This window comes from Triturus cristatus, chromosome 2_1 (genome assembly GCF_964204655.1).
Source record: "Triturus cristatus chromosome 2_1, aTriCri1.1, whole genome shotgun sequence".
NCBI lineage: Eukaryota > Metazoa > Chordata > Amphibia > Caudata > Salamandridae > Triturus > Triturus cristatus.
Genome location: NC_140581.1, coordinates 229,739,282 through 229,761,825, shown reverse-complemented (window position 1 = coordinate 229,761,825; position 22,544 = coordinate 229,739,282). Strand labels below are relative to the sequence as shown.

Sequence of the window (22,544 nt, the reverse complement as noted above, 5' to 3'; positions counted from 1 at the left end):
GCAGTTTGACAAATTTGTATTATTTCCCTTCCTAATTTTCTCTATATTTCACTTTTATCCTTTCTATATAGCGGTGGTATACGTTTGAATAGAGACTATGTTCGTAACTGCTAAGCAAGTGATCCTTAGTTCGCTTTTAATGTTCCATTTTGTACCCTTGCAGTTTCACATGGACCATTAATGAGACTATACCTTTGCGAGATCATACTAAGCAGCCCTACGTGCGGACTCTAATTCATGCCGTTTACGTATGTTGCAGCACTAGTACAGATACTCTGGCAATCATAAGAGCATTCTCAAGCTTACACTATATTTGTCTTTCCTTTCCTTCTTTCTCAGATCAACAACAAGCGTAGGGGTGGAAAGTCCCTCTTAAACCTCCTGGTAGGATTTATAGAGCATGATACTAATTCACCAAACTGCCTTTCTTTCACATGATGATTACTTCACCTTAATCCCTCCACTTTTTCTCTACTTCTTTGTCCTTTGTCTCATTTCCAACAGACGCTTTCCAATGGCTTCAATCGACCTATTTTGAATACCAGACCCATACATTTAAATTCTATTGGTATGTTTTCTAGATCTGTCTATCTTATTTTGGAATATATTCATGAATTCTAAACAAATAATGAGGTGATGTTTCATTTCACTGGCCAGTGTCCCTGGCGCCCAGACGTGGGTAGGTCCCACACTGAGGAGCTCCGCACTGGAGGCTACCACCTTCCATTTTTGCTGCGGTTGGTGTGGATGCACAGGCTGACGCACCCGCTCTGGAACCGATAGGTCCGTGAGAAGGACGTTCCCCAGCCCACTTGACATTTCTACCCCCCACACGGATTACTTTGGAATCCGATATTGTAGGGACAGTACAATTAGGAACTTCCTGACTGACCCCCTGAATTAGAGAGTAGATTAGGTACCCCCGCACCCTAGTCCTGATGAAACGCCACTCATCCGTTAGGAGAACCTAGGCGTGAAACATGTTGACCTTTTAAATTAAACACTACCTCTTCACATTTCACAATTTGAGCTGTAGCAGTTTTAATTCTCTTGCCAGCCAGGACTCTTGCAGTCTGTTTTTAGCCATAGCAGTAGTGTCCAGCGAATAAAGGTCATTCTGGACACTACACACCACTACACCACTCTACTCACCACACTTTTGCCCCACTGCTTCACCATATAGGGCTAAACGGTTTTACAACAGTAAAGATCTCTGGCAAAGAGCCCCTCACGTGCAGCACTGGCCCGAAGAGGAGCTGCCCTATGATGAAGCATAACACCCCTTGGGGTGTGTGAGGGCCCTTGCTCCTATTGGAGCACTCCTCTTCCTTACTAGTGTTCCTTCTCCCTCTGATTGTCCTCCCTCCCCTCCTTTCCCGGTCGCTCCCTCCCCATAGGAACTCCATACCCTTTGTGTACAGATCATGAAGAGAGAACACTGGTACTCTAAACTCCTAACACAAGCTGCACATACCAACTTTTTCGGTTTTACTTACTCCTATCTGTCAGCTCCTTGTTGGTTTCTTAATATCTGGTATCACAAGCGTCAGTAACATTCTGAACATCACGTTCACTCGGGGTGGACTTTTAATGTGATTTAATTTTATATATAAGAAGTATATGTTAGTAATTGTCCGTTTTTTTTTTGTATCCTAGTGTTCTCTCTATGATGTTACTATTACTTTCCTTTTAGGTCATTATTTTTTTACCTTACACAGTATGGGTTATGATTATTCATTTTTCTCCTTGGCTAATTAATGTATTTATCTGTGAATGTATGTGTTATTTTTGTTGATTATTGTATATATTATAATGTACAGCCTCGAGAAAGCCCCAGGACTGTGCATCAACAAAGGGCTGTTTCACCTTAAATGGAGGATTATCAACAATCTACTTTAACCTATAATCCAAATAAATGTCACCATCAATGTGACAATGGTTTAAGACTTTGTATAGAAAAGATAATATTTAATATTGTTTTAAACTGTCTACCTACACTGTTTGCTTTGCCACTTAGTCTATGCCGGGGGCAAATAGAGAAGCCATCTGTATGTCAGATAAAGACTTTCTGCTGTTTGTCATGGAGGCCCATTTGCATAAAGAACAGACGATGGACAAAATGCTAAACAATGCAAACATTCACCCCCAGTTACAGATCTGGGTTTAATCCATCGTTTTTTGCACACCACGCCACCCCGGTTAGGACCCAGCCATATGCAAATCAGTCTTGACCCTGCTCCTCATGGGAACAGTCCAACCCGAATTACCAAACCAGATCCTCCCTGGACCAGAAACAAGCATCCTGGGTATAACCCATATGCAAGCCTTTAGAATGGACGCCAGCATACACATAAAAATCTTGCCCACATGTCAGGAGGGGTTCCTAGCACTAATTGACCAACCTGGATTTGCATAGGCAGTCAAATATTTCATAAAATACAGGTAACTCCCTCATCTTATTCTAAAATAAAATAAAAAATAATAGGATTAAAATTTAACACTCCCTATATTATTGAATGGTGAGTAGGCTTTCAATGAGATGAGTTAGTAATGTCGAGAATCTTGAACCAATTCAGTCTAGGGCCACATTTTATAGTCATGATCAATACAAGCTGCAACAGGCCAATGGCAAGGGTTGGGGTCACTGCCTATATTTCCAATATGATACAAGTACAAAAGGAGCAGCAGACAGCATTGTTTGCTCTCGCCCATATTCTTTGAATTTTCCAATGAAGAATTTGCCACCAAAAAGAAGATTACTGAAATACCTAGGTCCAGGATCTGGTGGCACCGAACACAAGATCTCAGTGACTGCAGACCATACAGTTGTTCCATCAACATACATTTAAACATTGTTCTAAGACACTTGAGAATTTTAATCGAAAAACAGATTTCTTTTTATAGTCGCCTTGACCAAATCTGAACTGCTAACCTTAAATAAATAGGGATAGAATTCAGAGAAGCTAAACTAACTATCTCCTTTTAAAATAGAAACTCCTCAGTGAAATACCTAGACATGCACCACTGTTCATAAAATATAAAGTACAAAAATGAAAGTGCAAATAGTGTATTAAGTGGACCTGCGAGAGACTATGCATGTACGTGATATTTCAATAGTGCTAACCTATTCCAAAGACAGCATAAAGAAAAGTCATAGAAGAGGCAACTGGTTTGTGTTAGATTAATGAACCGTGAAATAGTGTTCTTTAAAGAGGTGAATCAGCAACTCTTTATTAAATCATACGTAGATGGAAAGGGCCCCATGCCTTGCTTTTTCTTTTTTACACACCTTATGTTACATAATTAGGATTTGTAGAGCACATGGCTACCCGTAGGACTCCCAGCGCTAGGCATGAGATGCAAAGAAGCGAGAGAAGAGAAGGTTATTCACACTCATTGAACAACCAGGTTTTCAGTTACTTTTTTGAAGGATGATTCTGCTGCTATAAATCTCATCTACCGCGGGAGTGAGTTCCATAGCTTGGGAGCCAGGTGGGAAAAGGCTCTTCCCACCCCATCTACCCCTTTTTATTCTGGTAGTTTTTAACAGTCGCTCAGTGCCTGGCCTCAGACTTCTATTGGGGACATATAGGCCTACCAGATTTCTGACCTTACTGGGCCCTATGTTGTTTAAGGCCTCAATTGGGGGCCAATGCAGCAGTCTACGATGCTTCTTAACCGATTCCTTCATTGGGATCTGACACAGAAGTCTGGCCGCTGCATTCTGGACTAGCTGTACCTTTTTGATGACTTACTTAGGAGCACCCAAAAGGAGCGAGTTACCATAGTCCAGGCAAGACGTAACCAGGGAATGTATGACTGTTTTCCTTAGCTGTATAGGGATTAGGTGGGAAACAGACTTTACAACTTACAACTGAAGCGTTACAATGCGTGCCATTACAACGCATGTCGTTACAACGTGAACGGCTTGTTGCAGGGGGAAGAAGGTGTTGGAGTTAACTCCAACACCTTCCCTACTGTTGCACACACTGGAGTTGGAATAGTAAATTATACTATTCCAACTTCCAGCGCACCCCCGACAGCAAGTCGGGGTAAAGGTATGTGTTTGTAACGTCATACAACCGATTAGGTCAAGGATTTTGCGGAGCATTCTGAACAACCCAAAGCAAGTACCTGCCACCTTCCTCGCTTGGGTCTCGCTGGTGAGCTCCTTATCCACCCAGAAGCCGAGGTTTTTAATGGCAATGCTCGGGACTGGAGCGATCCCTAGGCAGCATGGCCAGCTGGCAAGGGGCCTGGGTAACCCTGCGTTACCGAGGACCATCAGTTCGGTTTTGTCACCGTTTAATGTCAGACAGCTCCCTGTCATCCATTTATCCATCTGTACAAGACACAGCACCAACTGGCTTGATTTGCCATTGGTCCTGGAGTCAAGTGACACCACCAGCTGGGTGTCGTCAGCGTATGAAATCACTAAGATGCCATATCTTTGAACTATGGCCACCAGCGGGTGCATGTAGATATTAAACAATGTGGGACTTAGCAATGAGGCCTGGGGCACACCGCAAGTCAGACGCTTAATATCAGAGAATAGGTTAGCTTCCATAACCTGGAAGGACCTCTCCTCCAGGAAGGAACCCAACCAATTCAGAGCTTTGCCCTGGATACCGATTTCCAGGAGTCTGTTAGCCAGCAAGCCATAGTTGACCGTGTCAAATACTGCGCTTAGGTCTAGGAGTAGTATCGAAGCTGCTCCACCTTGACCAAGGGTCATTTTCAGTTCTTCGGACACCACTAACAAGGCGGATTCCGTACTTTGCTGAGGGCGGAACCCCATCTGTGTAGGGTGTAGCCGAAGGTGATCTTCCAGAAATTGTGACAATATTCTGTTAACAGGTTTCTCCAAAATGTTACTATTAAATGGGAGAAGTGATATTGGTCGGAAGTTCTCTGGCAGAGCACCATCTAGGCTTGTTTTTTTTTAGCAAAGACTTTATTATTGCCTGCTTCCATGCAGTAGGGACTCTACCCTGTCTGTAGGGTGAGGTTTAACATGTCAACAATTGATGGCAGAAGGGCCTCAGTAGCCTTTACAAGAATATGTGGGGAGACTGGATCAAGAGGGGAGCCTGATCGGATTTCCCTCATGAGAGATAGTACCATCTCCTTGTCCAGATCGGGAAACTGGGTCAATGCTGGAGTTACCTCCGCCGATTGATCTGTTTCAAGGCCTCCAGAGGTGTTCAGTTCCGCGTGGAGGGAACTATATAGGTCTATAACCTTTTTGTGAAAATAGGTGGCTAGTGCGTTGCAATTCTCCTTTGAGGCCTGATGATGGGTGGGGGTGTTATGTAAGATCGTGGTTAAGGATTCCACCACTCTAATCTGCAGTCTGATGGTGTCCTGGCTGTGGATAGTGAGTTTGCCTGCAAGATAGGCTGGACTGCAGGTTGTGATGGGTTTGTAAATGATACATGATTTTTAAAGGTGGTGTGGGCCGGTAAGGGGAGTGCTGATTGGATAGGTAGGAAGAGAACCAGTGAAGGCTATTACCAGTAAATCCCATTCTAGATTCAAGGGTCCATATGAGGGTGGAATGGTTGACTGTATTGAAGGCAGCTGAGAGATCTAGCAATATCAGGAGGCAGGATTTATCATGACATGTGGTTGAGGGCATTGGGTATGATGTGTAAGGTAGCGGTCTTCGTGCTGCAGTGTTATCTAAAGTCAGACTAGTTGTGCAGGAGATGGTTAGCGTTCATATGATCTTGGAGTTGAACATAGGCTGTTTTTTCAATTAACTCGCTCTTATAAAGTACTGCTGTTCTGTGGAGGTAGGACAGTGCCGCACCACATGTCCTGAAGTCCTATAGAGCACTGCCTGCTTTGTCCTATTAAAGAAAGGACAATCCCGCCAAGAAGAGAAAGTACCACCTCATTAAAATACTGCTGTCCTGATCAAAACTTCTAGCTCTGTCCTTCTAAAGGCACGCAGCCCACATAAACACCCTGCAGTAATGCAGGTAATATCAGCACCAGACGATGAAAGGCCGTGGAGTCCGACTGAGATGGTTTTCCGCATCCCCACAGAAGTGTGGCCATCCCCTGGCTAAGTGCCACACTAGTCAGATTTAAACATGGCAGGTCTGCTCAAGCATGGCAGCACCCACCCTCCCCCCCACACTGAATCTATACCTGCAAATAAGTGTCAGTAAGAGTTACAATGATCCTTGAAGAACGTGCCATAGCCATCCTATTACAAGTGCTGCAAACCTGTGGAGAGTACAAGCACTCATGCGTTACCATTATGCTTCTCTTCTGGAAAAGCACTGCCACTGTCCCATTTTAGAAATAGAAGTCATGCAGACAATTGAAAGTTTTTCCTATTAAAATTAGTGCAGTCTTGTAAAGAAGAAAGTTTGGTTCCATTTAATGTATTACAATTCTGCTAGGTCACCGATTGGTCCCTTCACGTGTATGCAGGGGAGTCACAGCACAAGCCAATGAGGTGTGCATGTAGTCATGCACAGACATGTGGAATCAGCTCTAATACAAATACTGAAGTGCTCTGCGAAGGGCCCGAATTGAATACTGCGGCCATGCTGAGAAGTGACACTCTTGCAAGAGTGATTGCACATTCAGGTAAGTACCACTGCAAAGAGAGAGAATTGCCATTACTGCAAGGCTGACTCTAAATCCAGGTTAGTGTTGCCATAAAGAAAACAAAGGGCCATTACTGTAATGAAGACTGTACATTCAAGTGAGTGCCAGTACAAGGAGCAAGAAGTGCCATTAGTGCAAGAGTAATTACACATTCAGGTAAGTGCCAGTGCAAAGAGAAAGAAGTGCCATTACTGCAAGGCTGACTCTAAATCCAGGTAAGTGTTGCAATAAAGAAAAGGAAGTACCATTACTGTAAAGCAGACTGTACGTTCAAGTAAGTGCCAGTACAAGGAGCAAGAAGTACCATTACAGCAAGAATGTATCTGTACATTTGGGTAAGTGCCACTACAAAGAGAAAGAAAGACCATTACAGCAGGAATGACTGTATATTTAGGTAAGTGCCACTAGAAAGAGAAAGAAATGCCATTACGGCAAGGCTGGCTCTAAATTCAGGTAAGTGTTGTTATAAAGAAAAATAAATGTGATTACTGTAATGCAGACAGTGCATTCAAGTAAGTGCCAGTACAAAGAACAAGAAGTGCCATTATTGCAAGAATGACAGTACATTTAGTTAAGTGTTGATCCAAAGATAAAAAAGGATCCTTAGCGCAAGAACGACTGTACATTCAAGTAAGTGCCACTACAAAGAGAAGAAAGTGCAATTACTGTAATGCAGATTGTACATTCAAGTATGTGCCAGTACAAAGAGTAAGAAGTGCCATTACTGCAGGAATGACTAAGTGCCACTACAAAGATAAGTAAGTAAGTAAATGTTATTGTGCGTGATTAATTAAAACCATTGCATACAGTTCACGGACGATAAAATCAAAGAATATTGCACTAATACAAGAATTACAAAGTTTAAAATGGATTGCTTTGTTTTATGCATAAAATCTTAAAATAGATCTTGGAGGTACTTGCATCACTGACACAGTTATTGCTCAGTTTGTTAAAAGTCAGTTTGATAAGAGCCATCTGTTTAAGCTGACTAGATGTTCCAGTGCAACAAATTACGGCACTCTGTTACCCCTGATTGAGACGATCAGATGCAGTGATAGTAAGCCATTGTGTTGCATTACGGGGCTGGCTCATGTAGTGCCCAAAACCATCGTACGGGGCTAGATCTTAACTGATGAGAATAGGTTTTTTCAGTCTCAATGCTGTTAGGTCAAAATCATTTGTAAGGCGGCAGTTTAGCTGTATTAAAGTTGGATTATAGCACAGCATCACCACCTGCCTACAGGACCTTACTCCGTGCTGGTTAAACAATGGTTTTAGCAGAGTTTTCCGTATGTCCTTTAGCTTGTTACAGATACATATGATGTGAATCAGATTCTCCGTATAGCAAGCGCACAGACGGCAAGACTGGTCTCCCCATCTTCTTTCCCACGGCGGTAAAAACAGATTGATTGAACCGACTCCCAAGCGGAGTCTTAAAAGTTTTTCCTTAGTTGCAATCTTAGTTCTAACCTTGAGATAGGGTTGGGGTTTGAGGACATCATAATTGTTGAGCCCAACCCAGCCATGAGCTCGCTTGGATAATGCTTTCTTGTCCTCTATGGCTGATATGAGTCTTGTTAACTTTGTTATTAGTTTTTTAAAAACCGAGTGGCCCATTGAGGTGTTGCAGGCATCTGTCAGACCTAGAGTGTAAATAGATTCCTGAAGGTACACGTTGGCTGGCAGTTTTCCAGTGCGGGACAGCTCAACCCAGAGTTGATTATTCAAGGACCCTATATCAGCAGCTCTAATTTTATGCCAGCTTTTTACAAAGGTTCCCTTTCTTTCAGTCGCCTGGTTTTGGAGGCAAAATTCCAGCCTAATTTGGGCCGGTGAAACATATTTGGGAAGTGGGAAAAATCGCTCAGTAAGAGGTTGCTATTACGCTATCGAGAATTGCTGCGTCTCTTCCAGTCAGAGATTCGCTCCCATAAGCGATTGTTGGCTGCAATTTGACCCGCAGGACTTTTAAAAAGAGTTCAAGTGTTAGGTCTGGCAGCAACTTCTTCAAAGGTTTTAGTGCTAAGTAGGTCATAGCTCCCTTCCTTCCTAGGGATTCCAACTGCGGCTTAAAGGAGTTATTTTGATCTAAGAGCACGCCTAGGTATTTATAGTTTGTTACTTGGTCTAGACGTTTACCAGCCAAATACCAGCTAGGGTTTGCCTTCTTGTGATGGTTTACTGCCATAACTTTGGTGTTTAAATTTATTTTTAAGAGCATTCCGTTGCGAGAATTTGGAAGTTGCATCTAGGAGGTGCTGAAGTCCAATGGGAGTTCGACTGATCAGAACTAAGTCGTCAGCATATATCAAGTTTGTCAATGTCATGTCACCTAGCTTCGGGGCGTGTGAAGCGCAACTGTGCAGTTCTGCCGGCAAGTCCGCCAGAAAAAGGCTAAATAACAAAGGGGCTAAGACGCATCCTTGCTTTAACCCCTTTGTAGTGATGATCCTGCTTGAAAGATGCTTCCCTGCGCCTAGTTTAATTCTGATCCATGTATTAGTATGCAGTTGTATGAGTTGATCTAAGAGGGGTAATGATATCCCCCATCTGTTCAGCTTTTGCCAGAGCCTGGCACGGTCAACGTAATCAAAAGCAGCCAAATAGTCTATGAAGCAGAGGTATAGGGGGTATTTGCCCTGCGTCGCTACGTCCATAAGCATAGTTAAGGCCATAATATTAGTTATAGTTCCATGCCCTTGACGGAAACCTGTTTGAGTTATGGGTATAATGTGGTTCGTGGAAGACCAGCTAACCAGATCATTTAATATAATCCCCGCATAATATTTGGCCTCAGTATCTATAAGGGTTATCAGGCGGTAGTTGTTTGGAGCAGACCTCGCTCCTTGCTTATATATAGGGCTAATAACTGAGCCGCTCCATGACTCAGGGAATGCTGTAGTTCTTAGAGCATGTCCTATCACTGGAGTTAGTGCATTGCACCAAAATTCAGGGTCCTGTTTGTACAACACTGGTGGTATGCTGTTTGGGCCAGGTGCTCCCACCCGTCCACCTCTGGCTATTTGTTTTCTTATTGATTCAGCCAATGTTCCTTTTTTCTCTTCTACTGCACTTAGTAGGCAGTGTGGGCTTGGTGGCAGTGACGTCTCCCGCTGCGTCGGCTTGAGTTGTCCACTACCAACATCGCTTGGGAGGTGCTGATTTGTTCCTGCCCTTATTGAATTGTTGATACAAACGTATCCCAAATAGGTCAGGGGAGTGACTGTTTCTGGTTCCTGATCGTTGAAGTGTTTAAAGAGATAGTCAACCCAGGTAGCTTCAGTGATGTTGGAGTCTATGCCAGGATGATTAGGCCGCTGCAGTTTGTTTACTGATTGCCAGAATTTGGCGCTGTTTTTCTGGTTTGCATCATGGAGAATTTTTGCCCATAATTTGCTTTCCTTTGCTCTTTTGTTTACCCATCTCCTCCTCTTTACCGATGTCTTTAGTTCGCGGAGAGTTCTTGCAGACTCTGGTTATTTGGAGATTTGCGTTGTTGCTTTAAGATTCGGTTTATGGTTCGCTTTAATTTTTTTGAGACAGGGCTCTTTGATGCGTTGATTGGAGTAGCAACTAGTTTCCTTTGTTTCAGGTCTTGGCTATTTGAGAATTTTTCTCCTAGAGATGTAACAAACTTTTCAATGGCTGAGCTAAGTAAACTCTTCCTTGGCTGTAGAGGGCTTTAGCTGTTGATGTTATTTCCTCTGTGTTGTTAGAGTTGCACCCTATTCTTTTAAGATTACTGTTTTCATCCAGCACAATGCCAGTACTGCAAGGCTGGCTCTAAATTCAGGTAAGTTTTGCTATCAAGAAAAATAAATGTGATTACTGTAATGCAGACAGTGCATTCAAGTAAGTGCCAGTAAAAAGAACAAGAAGTGCCCTTTTTGCAAGAATGGCTGTACATTTAGGCAAGTGTTGATCCAAAGATAAAAAAGGATCCTTAACGCAAGAACGACTGTACATTAAAGTAAGTGCCACTACAAAGAGAAGAAAGTGCCATTACTGTAATGCAGATTGTACATTCAAGTACGTTAATGTTAATGTTAATGTTATGGTAATTTATATAGCGCACGGCTGCCCCAGCCAAGGGGCGTCCCGGCGCTGCGAAAAGACCAAATGCAGAGAGAAAGAGGCGTAAAAAATGGAAGCAATTATTGAAAAAGGTGAGTTTTGATAGCCTTTCTGAAGGCCAAAAGGTCCTGCATGCCACGGATAGATTCCGGAAGACTATTCCATAAGTTGGCAGCTAGGAAGCTAAAAGATCGGCCGCCTACTCTGGCCAGTCTGGTGCGAGGGATGATCGCGAGATGTTGTCCCTCTGAGCGAAGCGACCTCCTAGGAGTATACTCCGACAAGAGGGGGCGCAACATTGGGGGAGAGGCGGTTTTAAGGATTTTAAAGGCTAGACACAGTGCCTTAAACTGGATCCTTTTACCCACCGGGAGCCAGTGTAATTTTTTCAAGGCTCCGGTCGCCGAGGAGTGGCAAGGGAGACCTACCAGCGCCCTTCCAGCCGCATTCTGGACTCTCTGTAGTCTGGAGGTTTCGGCAAGGTTCGCCCCTAATAAAAGAGAACTGGCATAATCCAGTCTTGAAAGGATGGTCGCCTGAACAATTAACTGGCGGGTGCGGCAGTCGAAGAACCTCAAAATAGGTCTGAGGTTACGTAAAATGCCGAAGCAGGTGGCCGCCACCTTTTTAGTATGGTGCGTGAACCTCAGTGCCGAGTCCACCCAGACTCCCAGATTTTTAACGCATTCCTTAGGCTTAGGAGGTTGGCCCAAGACATCAGGCCACCAGCTATCTCCCCAGGACGCGGTATTTTTCCCCAGGAGCAGTATCTCTGTTTTCCCCGCGTTAAGTTGGAGAAAATTTGCCGTCATCCAGTTGGTGATGTCAGTGAGTGTCTGTTTAAAGCGCTGAGCCTCCAGACCACTGTTGTCATTAAGAGCCACCACCGTCAGCGTAGGATACCAATGCTAGTCCGCTCCTTCTAGCCACCTCTGCAAGAGGGCGGACATAGACATTGAACAGGGTAGGGCTCAGGGAAGAACCCTGCGGCACTCCCTGTCCGATGTTATGCTCCTTCGAGATGTAAGGGGGGGTGGAGACTCTGAAAGACCTGTTGGAAAGAAAGTCTCTAAACCATCCTAAAGCTGTCCCTGTAATACCAATTTCCTGCCAGTACAAAGAGTAAGAGATGCCATTACTGCAAGAATGACCAAGTGCCACTACAAAGACAAGGAAAGCTCATTACTGCAAGAATTACTGTACAGTAAATTAAGTGCCACTACTGCAAGGCTGACTCTAAATTCAGATAAGGGTTGCTATAAAGAAAAAGCAGTGCCATTACTGCAATGCAGACTGTACATTAAAGTAAGTGCCAGTACAAAGGATGTGCCATCACTGCAAGGATGATTGCACTGACCTATATGCAGCATCTGCACTGTGACTGCAGTCTTGGAGTATGCCCGTAAAGTTGCCTTCTAAAGTACTGATGCTCAGCAAAGAAGTGCAAGCACCGTCTCCAAGTACTACAGTGCATGGTGGACATGCCATTGCTGTCCAAATAAAGGCACTGCATTCCTGCTCAGAAGTGGAAGTAGTGAGCTTCAGAGGGACTGCACTCCAACTAAAAAGTGGCACGTTACTACGTAAAAGCATCGTATCTTTATTGAGAGGTACCGGAACTGCCCTACTGTAATTGCTGCACTGCTGCTGAGAAGTACCAAGCAGTATTTATCAAATAACTGCAAACGAAAGCACAGATCTACCTCACTGGAAATAACCCTGGACCACTTTCTATACAATTCTGCTCTTTTGCAAAAATATCTTTGTGCTTCATCTGCAGTAACAAGTGTTTTTGTTCAAGTTCATATTTCCGAAATCGTTTTGAAACACAGCAAAACAACGTAAGAGATTATTTACTAGTGTAATAACCTTAGCAACGGATCAAGCACATACGCCAATAACCTTTTTTTTTTAAAAAAAAAAAAAAAAAAGGGAGAAGAACAGTGATTTATGCAATAAGAAACAGATATAGTTTAATTTATTTTGTTTCGATACAGTTTCATTTTTCAAACTCGAAATGTATTTTCCCAATTGCAAAATACATTGCTAGTAAGATTCCCCTATGAAATAGTGCTCTGTGCTGGAATCTGCAGTGATCTGAAAGTCACAGCCCTGCAGGGCCAATTCAGACATCCTTCCTTCTCAGTTTGGTCACCCGAGTACCATTAAAAAGGCTAAAAATGACATCTGTTACTTATAGCAAGCGCTGTATGGAAAACACGTCATCATTATGCATGACAGTATTGCTCTGGTTTAAAAGATCTGCTCTATTTCTTTCAATATTACACAGTATATGTAATTTTACTCTAGGGGCGGGCAAGAACACTTTTACAGCCCGCCTAAGAAGTTCACAGTATCCAAGAAAGTTACAGCAAACTTGAAAGCAGGCACCAGTCCACCGCCACTTAAAATACTGCAACTCGGACAACCTGCAACGACACAACGGAAACCGAAAGCAAGTATGCGCTCATCTGCTTTCTGTGACTTGTCCTGAAGCCCGACACTCAAACCAGTTAGCGTTCAATATAAACAGGTTTTCAACTACATCATCTAAACTTTTGTGCGATTAATCTGCCATGATAAGACATCTTTCCAAATGTTAACAACGCCGGTATGACGGGTTAAAAGCATTCAGTAAGAATAAACTATTCGAACAGCATTGCAACCCAGATGGAACAACCACATAAAAAAAGATGCGTGCCCAAAAACTTTTTGTCAGGAGGTAGTTTTACTATTTCGAAACGGTTTAACGCCCGGGGGACACCGTCCGGCTCACGAGTTATGTCAGTTGTTTTGGTTTTATGGAAGCCTGCAGGTGCGGTCAGCTGATGGGTGCGACCTAGGTGTGTTTAACACCGCAACACACTAGTGCCCTGCAGCGGAAGCCCTCCATAGGCTCGGGACGGGCGGGTGCAGTGATCGGTGTCTGCGGGTTTCCGTCTGAAGTTCGAAGCGCTACCTAGGGCAGGATGCCACTCTCTATGCGCGCGAGAAGAGGGTGATAGGAGACTTTACCTCAGCTTGCCCCGTCCTCCGGCCCCCAGCAGCTCTGCCATCTGCCTCCAGCCCCTGTCGCTGCTGTGGTCCAGCAGCTCGGCCACCTTCCGTCGCAGGGGCTCGCTCACCTGGTTAATGTTCAGGGAGCGGAGCTGCTGCGTGTCCGACATCTCTGCGGGAGGCGCAGGTACAGCGCCGGCAGTGGCTTCCTGCTTCAGAGGCGGCGCCTCCCGGGGCAGGCCCACGGGGGGCGGAGACGGGCTGCGTCGGACGCGTGCGGAGGTGGGTCTAGGTAAGTGAGGTAATGCAGCTGTGGAGGTGAGAAGCAGTGGCGTGACTAGGAGTGAATTTTAGGGCCAGAGATAAAACTGGTGGAGCCACCAATAAAGGTATATAAACAAACGGGCTTGTTTAAAATATTTATTTCGGACTGAATGTATGTGTGCATGTATATCTATGCATGAATGTTTAGTTATGTATAAACACACACGTAAAGCAAGATGTAAACATTTTGAACAAACAACTCTCCCTTGCAATGAAAAGTGTCTGGACATAATGTGTGACAAGGTGCAGTGACTGTTTAGGTTACACCTGCACAGCACTTACGCTGTTGGTGTGAAATCTCTTGTATTTAATATGCCTTAAAAGGGGGCTCTTCTAGTTCCTATTGCCAAATGACCTTGTTCATTCACTTGTGGGTGGAACTTTTCATTTTGTTAACTTCCCCTGGCTGCACCCATTTTTACATACTTCTACTTACTAAAGCTGTTCAGACTGTTTAAACCCCATTCACTGTCAAGATAATATTTTCCCACAGAAAAGGCAGACAGCGTCTAACAGTATGCTGGAATGCTTGCTTTTTAGGTCGAGCATCCAAGACCTCTTGTATATACTTTAGTATATACTTAGTATATACTTATATGTGTATGTACTATGTGGGCTCTGGAGATCAGCCCTAGGACTTGTCTGCTTCCACTTTGGGACTTTTTTTTTCTAATCAACTGCCTCTATTTAACTGTCTTGATAGAAAACGACCAGCAGAGGTCAGTAAAATACCAAAATTGTTTTCTGCTGGGAGACTTTCTTTTTTTTAATTTTTCTCGCAACTGCCTCTATTTAACTTTCTTGATAAAAAACGACCAGCAGTAGTCAGTAAAATACCAGAATCGATTTAGCATTCTCTAGATTCGAGTCCATAGAAATTGTCTTCCAATCGTACCCATAGACAATAATATTTTTTTCAAATCTTGTATTTTCAGTGATATGACCGCTGAAGGCCCTGATTTGATATCAAAAACAGAGCTTTGGGCAATACCATTTTCCGCTGAAAGGCAATATTTCTTTCCATGTGTTTCCATACTTGGCGTGTCATGCAGTTTGGTGCTTACTATCCCTCCAGGTTAAAGAACAGTAGATGTTTCAGCACCCAGGCTAATGTGCTGCATAGCTAAATTCATATAAGGTCCCAAAGGCGAGACCGATTGCATTGCAAGTGCTTGGTATTACTTAGTTGTGTAAAGCAGATGCTTTAGCCTTAGGACATTTTTGGCATTTCCTATTCATGCCTCAGTACCTTTCTTTGCACTCTGCAGGCATTATCAGATTAATTTGTTTCAACTTAATCTATTTGGGCATTATTATCAAATTCTAAATGTAATAAACATTGCATGCTAAAAGTAAAGTTAATATACAAGAGCTATGCTGTATTTTACTACTAAACAGGCAGCCACAAGTGCAGTTACCTTGCAGACAACAGGGTCCTGATTTGAATGGTGCAGCAGTGGCACTGGGCCAAAAGTTGTCAGAACTCCTCTAAACACCTAATATTGCTATATTTTACAACTAAATAAGCAGTCACAAGTCTAGTTGTCTAGCAAGCGTCTGTGTCATGATTGTATTAGTGCAGCAGGTGCAGTGGCACCAGGACCAACAACTCCAGCCACCCGACTAAACACCTAATATTGCTATATTTTATTCCTAAACAGGCAGCCACAAGTGCAGTTACCTTACAGGCACTAGGGGCATGATTTCAATGGTGCAGCAGGTGCAGTGACACTGGGGCCCAAAAAACTAGAAACCCCTCTAAACACCAAATATTGCAATATTTTACTACTAAACAGGCTGTCCCAAGTGCAGTTACCTTATAAGCAACAGGGCCATGATTTGAATGATGCAGGAGTGCGGCACTGGGGCCAAAAGTTGTCAGAACTCATCAATTAATTGTATCATTTCCCTCTTTCATTTCATTTTTCAAAACTTTGCTATTACTTAGCCGCACTAAACCTTTAGTAACAGCACAATATATTGCCTTTTTGTACATAAACAAGTCATAACACTTTACAGACTTTTTGTAACTTATATTGTACAACTACTCAGCAAGCTTCAACTTAAAACAAAAACCAGCTTATTATTTATCACATAGGTGAAACCTAATGCATTTACCACTGCTTGTTTTTCTATGTCAGCTCCTGGCACAATCAACAGCTGTGGTGGTGAGGCTCAAAATTATTAACAGTATAATGTTTGTAATGCTCATAGAGGACTGTTGGTAGCATTTTGTTATCATTCACTCCGTTCCTGCTGGATAAACTTTACTGCAAGAAAGTGGATCATAGGATGGGGTGGAGGGTAGTCCCCTACAAGTAATAATGTTACTCTCTAGTTAGGTCCAGTAAAGGTTTCAGTAAATTAAACCTGAGCTCAGTCCATGGTATCTATGGCACAGAGCAGGCAGGATTAATGAAAGAAAATGGGACATGGATCCCGGACTCGCTTTTTCACTGTAACTAAGCTACACCCTATTGAAGACCACCCATGAGGGTAAAACGAGTCTAGGGTCGCTTGGGTTCAGAGCAGACCTGGCCTGGCAGTTCAGGCTGGACTGTTCCAATTGGAGCAGGGTTTAGACTGATTTGCCCATAAACATATGTCTGAGTCCAAACTGAGGTGGCATGGTGAGCAAAAGAAAGATGGGTTAGAATGCTACAGAGTGATTGCCAGTGGTTAGACTTACTGCAAACATTCCTTGCTTCACCTTTTGTGTGTAAAAAGGTTTATTTTGCAGGGTCCAATTGGCAGGTTTAAAACTCTCTACCCAGGCTGCAGGGACAGGCCTAGAGACATGCTTTGCTTTGTCACTCTAGCGGTGGCAAGCTAGGTGCTGTGGATCACTAGTGACAGTTAACTTACAGGTCCTAGGTACACTTCTGCACCATATATTAAGGATTTATAGGTGACATTTAACTTACAGACCCTAGGTAGACTGTTGCACCATATACTAGGGATTTATAGGTAAGGTAAATATGCCAATCATTAGCGGATTTAATTGTGACATGTTTTAGTGGTCAGAGCAGATGTCCTGGGCACTAGATAGTCACTAGATAGTAACGTCCCAGTGTGCAGAGTAAAAAGAAACCGCAACAATTTCTAGCAAAAAATGGGGGTCACCACACAAAAAGGGCATTTTGGATACACGCCCCTGAATTAAAAAGGCACAGAGCAACACCCAATCCCTTGGCAGTTCTTCTTGATTTTCAGCTCAGAGAATGTGAAAAAGGCCTCTGCCTTTGTGGGGTCAGTTCTGCCCTGACATCATCCTGTATAGTATACTATCTGTGAAAAGTTGGACCACAACATATTTAGGCATTCCCTCAAATTCTGCCTTTGTTAGTATTGCTACTCTGTCTGGCTCCACCTTAGCAACTTCCCTGGTCCATGGGGAACCATTCTTGTCTACGGACCCTACCTGCGATAAAGGTAACCCTAGCCTACCCACAGTAACAGCCCAGCAGGTCAACAGAACCCCCAGGCCCAACCAAACAATGTGGGCCATCTTGCCTCGCAGGTCAGGCTTCTTTCCTCAAGTGAGGGCCAGTGCTGACTCAAAGACAAGTAACCGACAGAGGCCACTGACAGTTGTAATCGTCAGGAACCAGGCCTCTAGCCATCCACTGATTGGTGGAAGTTCCAATCTGGTGCTTGGATTAGGCCTCACTTCCAGCCTTAGAGCTGGCAAGGAGTCACCCACTTGCTCCTGAGATCCCTCTGGCCTCTTAGGTTTTTCAGTGAGGGAGGCTAAAACCTCAGGTTGCCAGGTTGCAGACACCCACCTTCCAATCCAGGATTTCTAGGTGGACACACACTCCTCCTCAAGGGTAGCACCTTCTTGTGGTGTTATGGGGGAGTCTGTCTGGCCCAGGCTTCCTGTCTTCTGTCACTTTGACAGTGTAGAAAGCATCTCTAGGTCAGCAGTGGCCTTACAAGTGCCATTCTTGGGATCCTCGCCTATCAAATCAGATAACCCCTGGCTCTTGTCCTTCTACTATGGGTGGCTTCCTCCTACCCTTTTCTCTTTTCCAGGGCCTCTGTACCCAAGCTTGAGGGACAGTGCCCTCAGCAATATGTGTTTTTGGGGCGCCCTGTGCAGCGGTCACATCTAGCTCTTTTGCTACCTGTGGGAGCTCGCTGCCAAGGATGCAGTTGAAGGATAAGTTAGGACTGACAACTACTCTTCCCTGGGCAAGTATTACCTCCCATTCTAAGGATACCAAGGCCACAGGGCACACATATTCCAACCCATGGGCATTCCTTACCCTGCAAACCTCTCCTACCAGATACTGGTCTGGGGAAAGCAGTCTTCCCAACACCATGGTCTGACTGGCACTCATAGTAGTGAGAGGGACAACATTCACTGTTATCCTGTGGAAGTGATTCATGCCCCCTTCAGGGATCCCCAGCTTACCTTCTGGGTCTATGTTCCAATTAAAGGCTATTAAGGCTTCCAATGGTTAATCCTACCCTAAAGCTATATTAGTCACTCCAGTGGAGTGCACACCAGTATTTACTTTTGGTCTGGGGCACAAGGCTTCTCTTATTCAGTGCCCTGGCTTTTGGAAATCTAAGCACTAACCTTTCTTCAAGGGTTTCTCCCTGGGTTCCCACTTTCCTGCCTTTCAGGAGTGGGTTGGGACTCTTTCCCATTATTAGAAGTTTTGGACCATAAGGAGGATTCTTTTTGAGATTTGTTTCCCGCACCTTCCCCTTGGTTGGACTTGCCCCCCCTTGGGATCACCCCTGGGATCTTTTGAACACCCTAGTGCGTACCCATACATCAGATGTCCTTCCAAGCTTACAAGGGTCAGACAATTTGGATTCTTCTAGATGACTAGTGCATCTCGAATGACAGTTATTCAAGATGTGCTCCTTCATGATGAGATTGTATAGCCCATTATAAGTAGTGACCGTATTGCTTTTCACCCAGCCCCCTAGTACCTTAAGTGAGACATCTAAAAAGTCAACCCAGGATGTTTGTGTGTCTTTGTGTGTGTCCCATAACATCTTCCTCAGGTGTGAGAACAAACTTCTGCACCAGTGCATCCTTCATGTGTGTTTAGGAGTCAGCTACCCCCTCCTCAGGACTTTGGAGTGTATCCTTCCCTTGTTTTGGTACTAACTTCCACAGTAAGGCTCCTTAGTTATTTTGACCCACCCTGCGTATTCCCAATGTCCTTTCATAGGAGGCAAACCATTTATTGATGTTGTCCCTCACTACAAAGCTAGGTACAATACCCTAGGGCAAGTGTAGTGTGTGTTGACCCCCTGTAGACATCTCACCATTGTTACTATCATCTTCATTGGGCCTTAAACCCAGCTGGGCCTTCTTTTTCTCCAAGGCCAACTTTGTCTACCTTGTGCCAAATTGTTTTCCTCCAGGGCTATGGCTGCCAGTTTGGCCTGCAGCACCCTTTCTGATTGCTTGTAACCAAGCTCTAACTGGCAGCAGGCCACTACAGAGAGGCTTCTAGACCTGGTATCAATTCCATCCCTGTATGGTGCACCTGAAAAACCTTGTTGTCCCATTATTTTTCATTCTCTGGAGTTGCCTCTTCCTTAGAGGGTATGTGTGCTAGAAGGGCTTCTTCCTAGGCCTCGAGGCACTCTCATAATCCACCTTCTTGGCATTTTGTCCAACCTTCAACTTTCTATCCTTGCAAAGGGCCTCATCTTGACCACTGTGAGAGTTGTCAAGGTAGCAAGATCCAATTTCATGTTCCTTTGGATTTTAAAAGGTGCAATAGAGGAATGAAAATTATTTGGAAAAATTAAAAATGACCAAATCAAAGACCTGATGCCAATTAATACTCCCAATTTTTTTTTGCTTTCATTTCAACATAGGAATTTTTAATTTCCAACTTAATAGCTCAGTGGTAATGCTAAACATGAGTTCTAGGTTCCACCGCTGAACAAACAAGTAATAATGGCACTACCCTTATTAGATTCAGTAACGCTTTCAGTAAATTAAACCTGAGGTCAGCCCCTTGTAGGTATGGCACAGAGCAGGCAGCCTTAAATTAAGAACATGAGTGAAGCATTTGGAAGTACCAAACCAGTTAAAAAGTCAAAAACAAAGCACAAGAAATCACACATTCCAATTTATAAAAACAGGAAATATTTTGATGAACAAAATGACACCAAAATGAAACAAATCCAGAGATATGAATGAAAGATTTCTTAGAAAAAAATAGCACCAAAAAGAGCAAAGCTCCAAATGTGTGCAACTGTTTACCCGGACAATGGTAAGGTTTAAAGCCAACTGCAATGGACTGCAGGTCAAATACAAAGACCAGGGGTGCACTGATCAGAAGTTTTACATTCCAATTCGATATCTGAAATGGAAGTCAAAAATCCTCAGTTGCGCAAGGCAGCAAGCTGTGAACAAGAAGGGTTCTAAAGGGCCAAATAGGCTTCTTTCTACTTTTGGACTTAATCACTCTTGTAGAGATGGGATTCCTCCAGTGGAGCAAACCTGCAAGCTGTAGCCAAATGGAGCTCCATAAGGCCTGGAGACCTTCTCCGTAAAATTCCACTGAAAGAGATTTAGTACGGCAGAAAAGCTCAGTACAGTCGACACCTGAATCTTTGGCCAAGTGGCAACACACCTTTGTTGGACTGACTGGGCAAGTCGGTCTTAGTCTCCTGCCAGTTCTTCAGGCAAAAATTCCTTGAAAAACTTTCTAAGTCCCAGATGTTAGGGTTAGACATGAGGAGTATACTGTGACACTTATCTATTGGCCCCAGGACCTTAGGGACACCACGTAGGGGCCAGGACTCACTCCAGTAGAATCCACCAGCAGGTCCGGGGTAGATCCAGTTGGAACTGGTCAGGTGTGCTTTTCAGGAAAGTGGCCCTCTAGCAGCTTTTATGTCCCAGTAGCTTAATAGGAGGTCAGTCAACTGACACTTGAAGTCCATTTCTCAGTCCTGGGTGCAAGTAGGAGCAGGTTCAGACTTAGGGCTTAGTGAGGCTCCACGAAGAGCAGGTCTTCAGCTTCTTATGAAATTCAAGTGAGGAGAAAGCTTTTATGTGTAGTTGCAGGTCGTTCTACGCTTTAGGAGCTATGTTGGAGTAGGCTCGACCGCCGCATCTAGCTTTCCGTATGGGTCGGATGTGTGCAAGTATGAATCTGAACGAACAAAGTGTCTTGAAGGTTGGTGGAAGCAAATGTGATTGTTGAGGTATGCTGGGCCAGTATTATGTAGTTCTTTGAAAGTGTAGGTGGAGAGTTTGATTGTGGTTGTTTGTCTATGGGGAGCCAGTAGATCTCCTTCAGGTGTGGTTTGATGTGAGTGCAGCATGGGAGGTTGTGACAGATTCTGATCCAGGCAGGGTATTCCCATAGTCAAACTTGCTTGTGACTAGGGGTGGACGCAATTCTTAATTCCACCGGCTGAACTGGAGTAATTGAGCAATTCTGCATTACTAAATAATTCTGCAGTTGTTCCGGCAGAATTAAATTAGGGCCCGATTTTTACCCAGAAATGGCATATCCTCCTCTAGTTTTGTGCCAACCAAAACTGAATAAAGTACATGCGTCCTGCATCCCGAATCGATGGTTGGAGAATGCACAGCGTGCTGACCAGTCATGGGGGCAGCCATTTCATACTAGTCACTTCTGGTGGTAATTAACGGAAGCACAGAAGGCAAACTGTATTAAAGGTTCCCCGTAAGACCTTTATGCTCCACCGTTAGCAATCTGATGGTCGAACCATGGTAGTGTCTGCAAAAGTTTACGGAGTAGAGCAGGTGATTGGCAGGGGAAACGTGGTCTCGTGTTTAGTGGTTTGACTCTATTAAAGGAATGACCGTTAGCATCAACATAGCCTTATATTACCTCTGAAGAGGATGCTCACACGAAGCCCATCTTCTGAGGCAATGGAAGAAGCACCAACTGAAGAAGCTGCCAGCTTGCGCCCTAATTGGCCCTCCTGATTCTGCTGTGCCACCTGCAGGTTAAAAGTAAAACCGAACTGTGTGGCCTGGGTCTCTACAGTTTAATACTAGTGTGAATGCCGTCTTGTGCGCCCTTTACCGCAGAGCTCGATAACTTACCCCTGAAACTGTATTGTGAATGGTATCACCCGTTGTCTAAATGCTTTATGAGCGCAGAGAGAGGCCTGGTCACTGATGCGCCAGGAGTGTTTTGTGGTCTTGTACATGGTGCACGACTGTAGTGTGTGCTGTACAAACGCACTCCTCTATGTACCGCTCACCGGGAGAAAGCACAACCATCCCCCTCATTCCTGTCCACATTCCTGGACATAGCAGCGACATTCCTGTAGGAAGCTGGCTCTGTATATACTATACCAAAGTAGGGTGGTGTGCAAAGAGTCCAGGGAATCCCCAGAGGTATAGCAGAGACTAAATTAGGTAAGTACTAATAGCTCTCTTTGTGGTAGTATGGGCAAGCAGTTAGGCTTATCCAGAGGGTGTGTTAAGCATTTATTGTATTCTGTCAGAATCCAGACCAATTGGATAAGTATAAAAAAGGTATACTTATATTTTATTTATA

At 44.0% G+C, this 22,544-nt stretch overlaps 1 protein-coding gene across 4 annotated transcripts in view; it reads right to left on the bottom strand.

Moving 5' to 3' along the window:
- MALT1 (MALT1 paracaspase) overlaps positions 1-13,954 on the bottom strand; it is a 597,152-nt gene extending 583,198 nt beyond the window's left edge. The window contains exon 1 of one of the 4 annotated variants that reach the window (XM_085630418.1): positions 13,714-13,954. In XM_085630418.1, coding sequence (XP_085486544.1) covers positions 13,714-13,865 — 152 coding nt within the window. In that variant the 5' untranslated portion in view covers positions 13,866-13,954. The remainder of the gene's footprint in view (positions 1-13,713) is intronic. The other 3 variants (XM_085630393.1, XM_085630403.1, XM_085630411.1) reach the window with 3 other exon arrangements.
- Between the last annotated feature and the right edge of the window lie 8,590 nt (positions 13,955-22,544).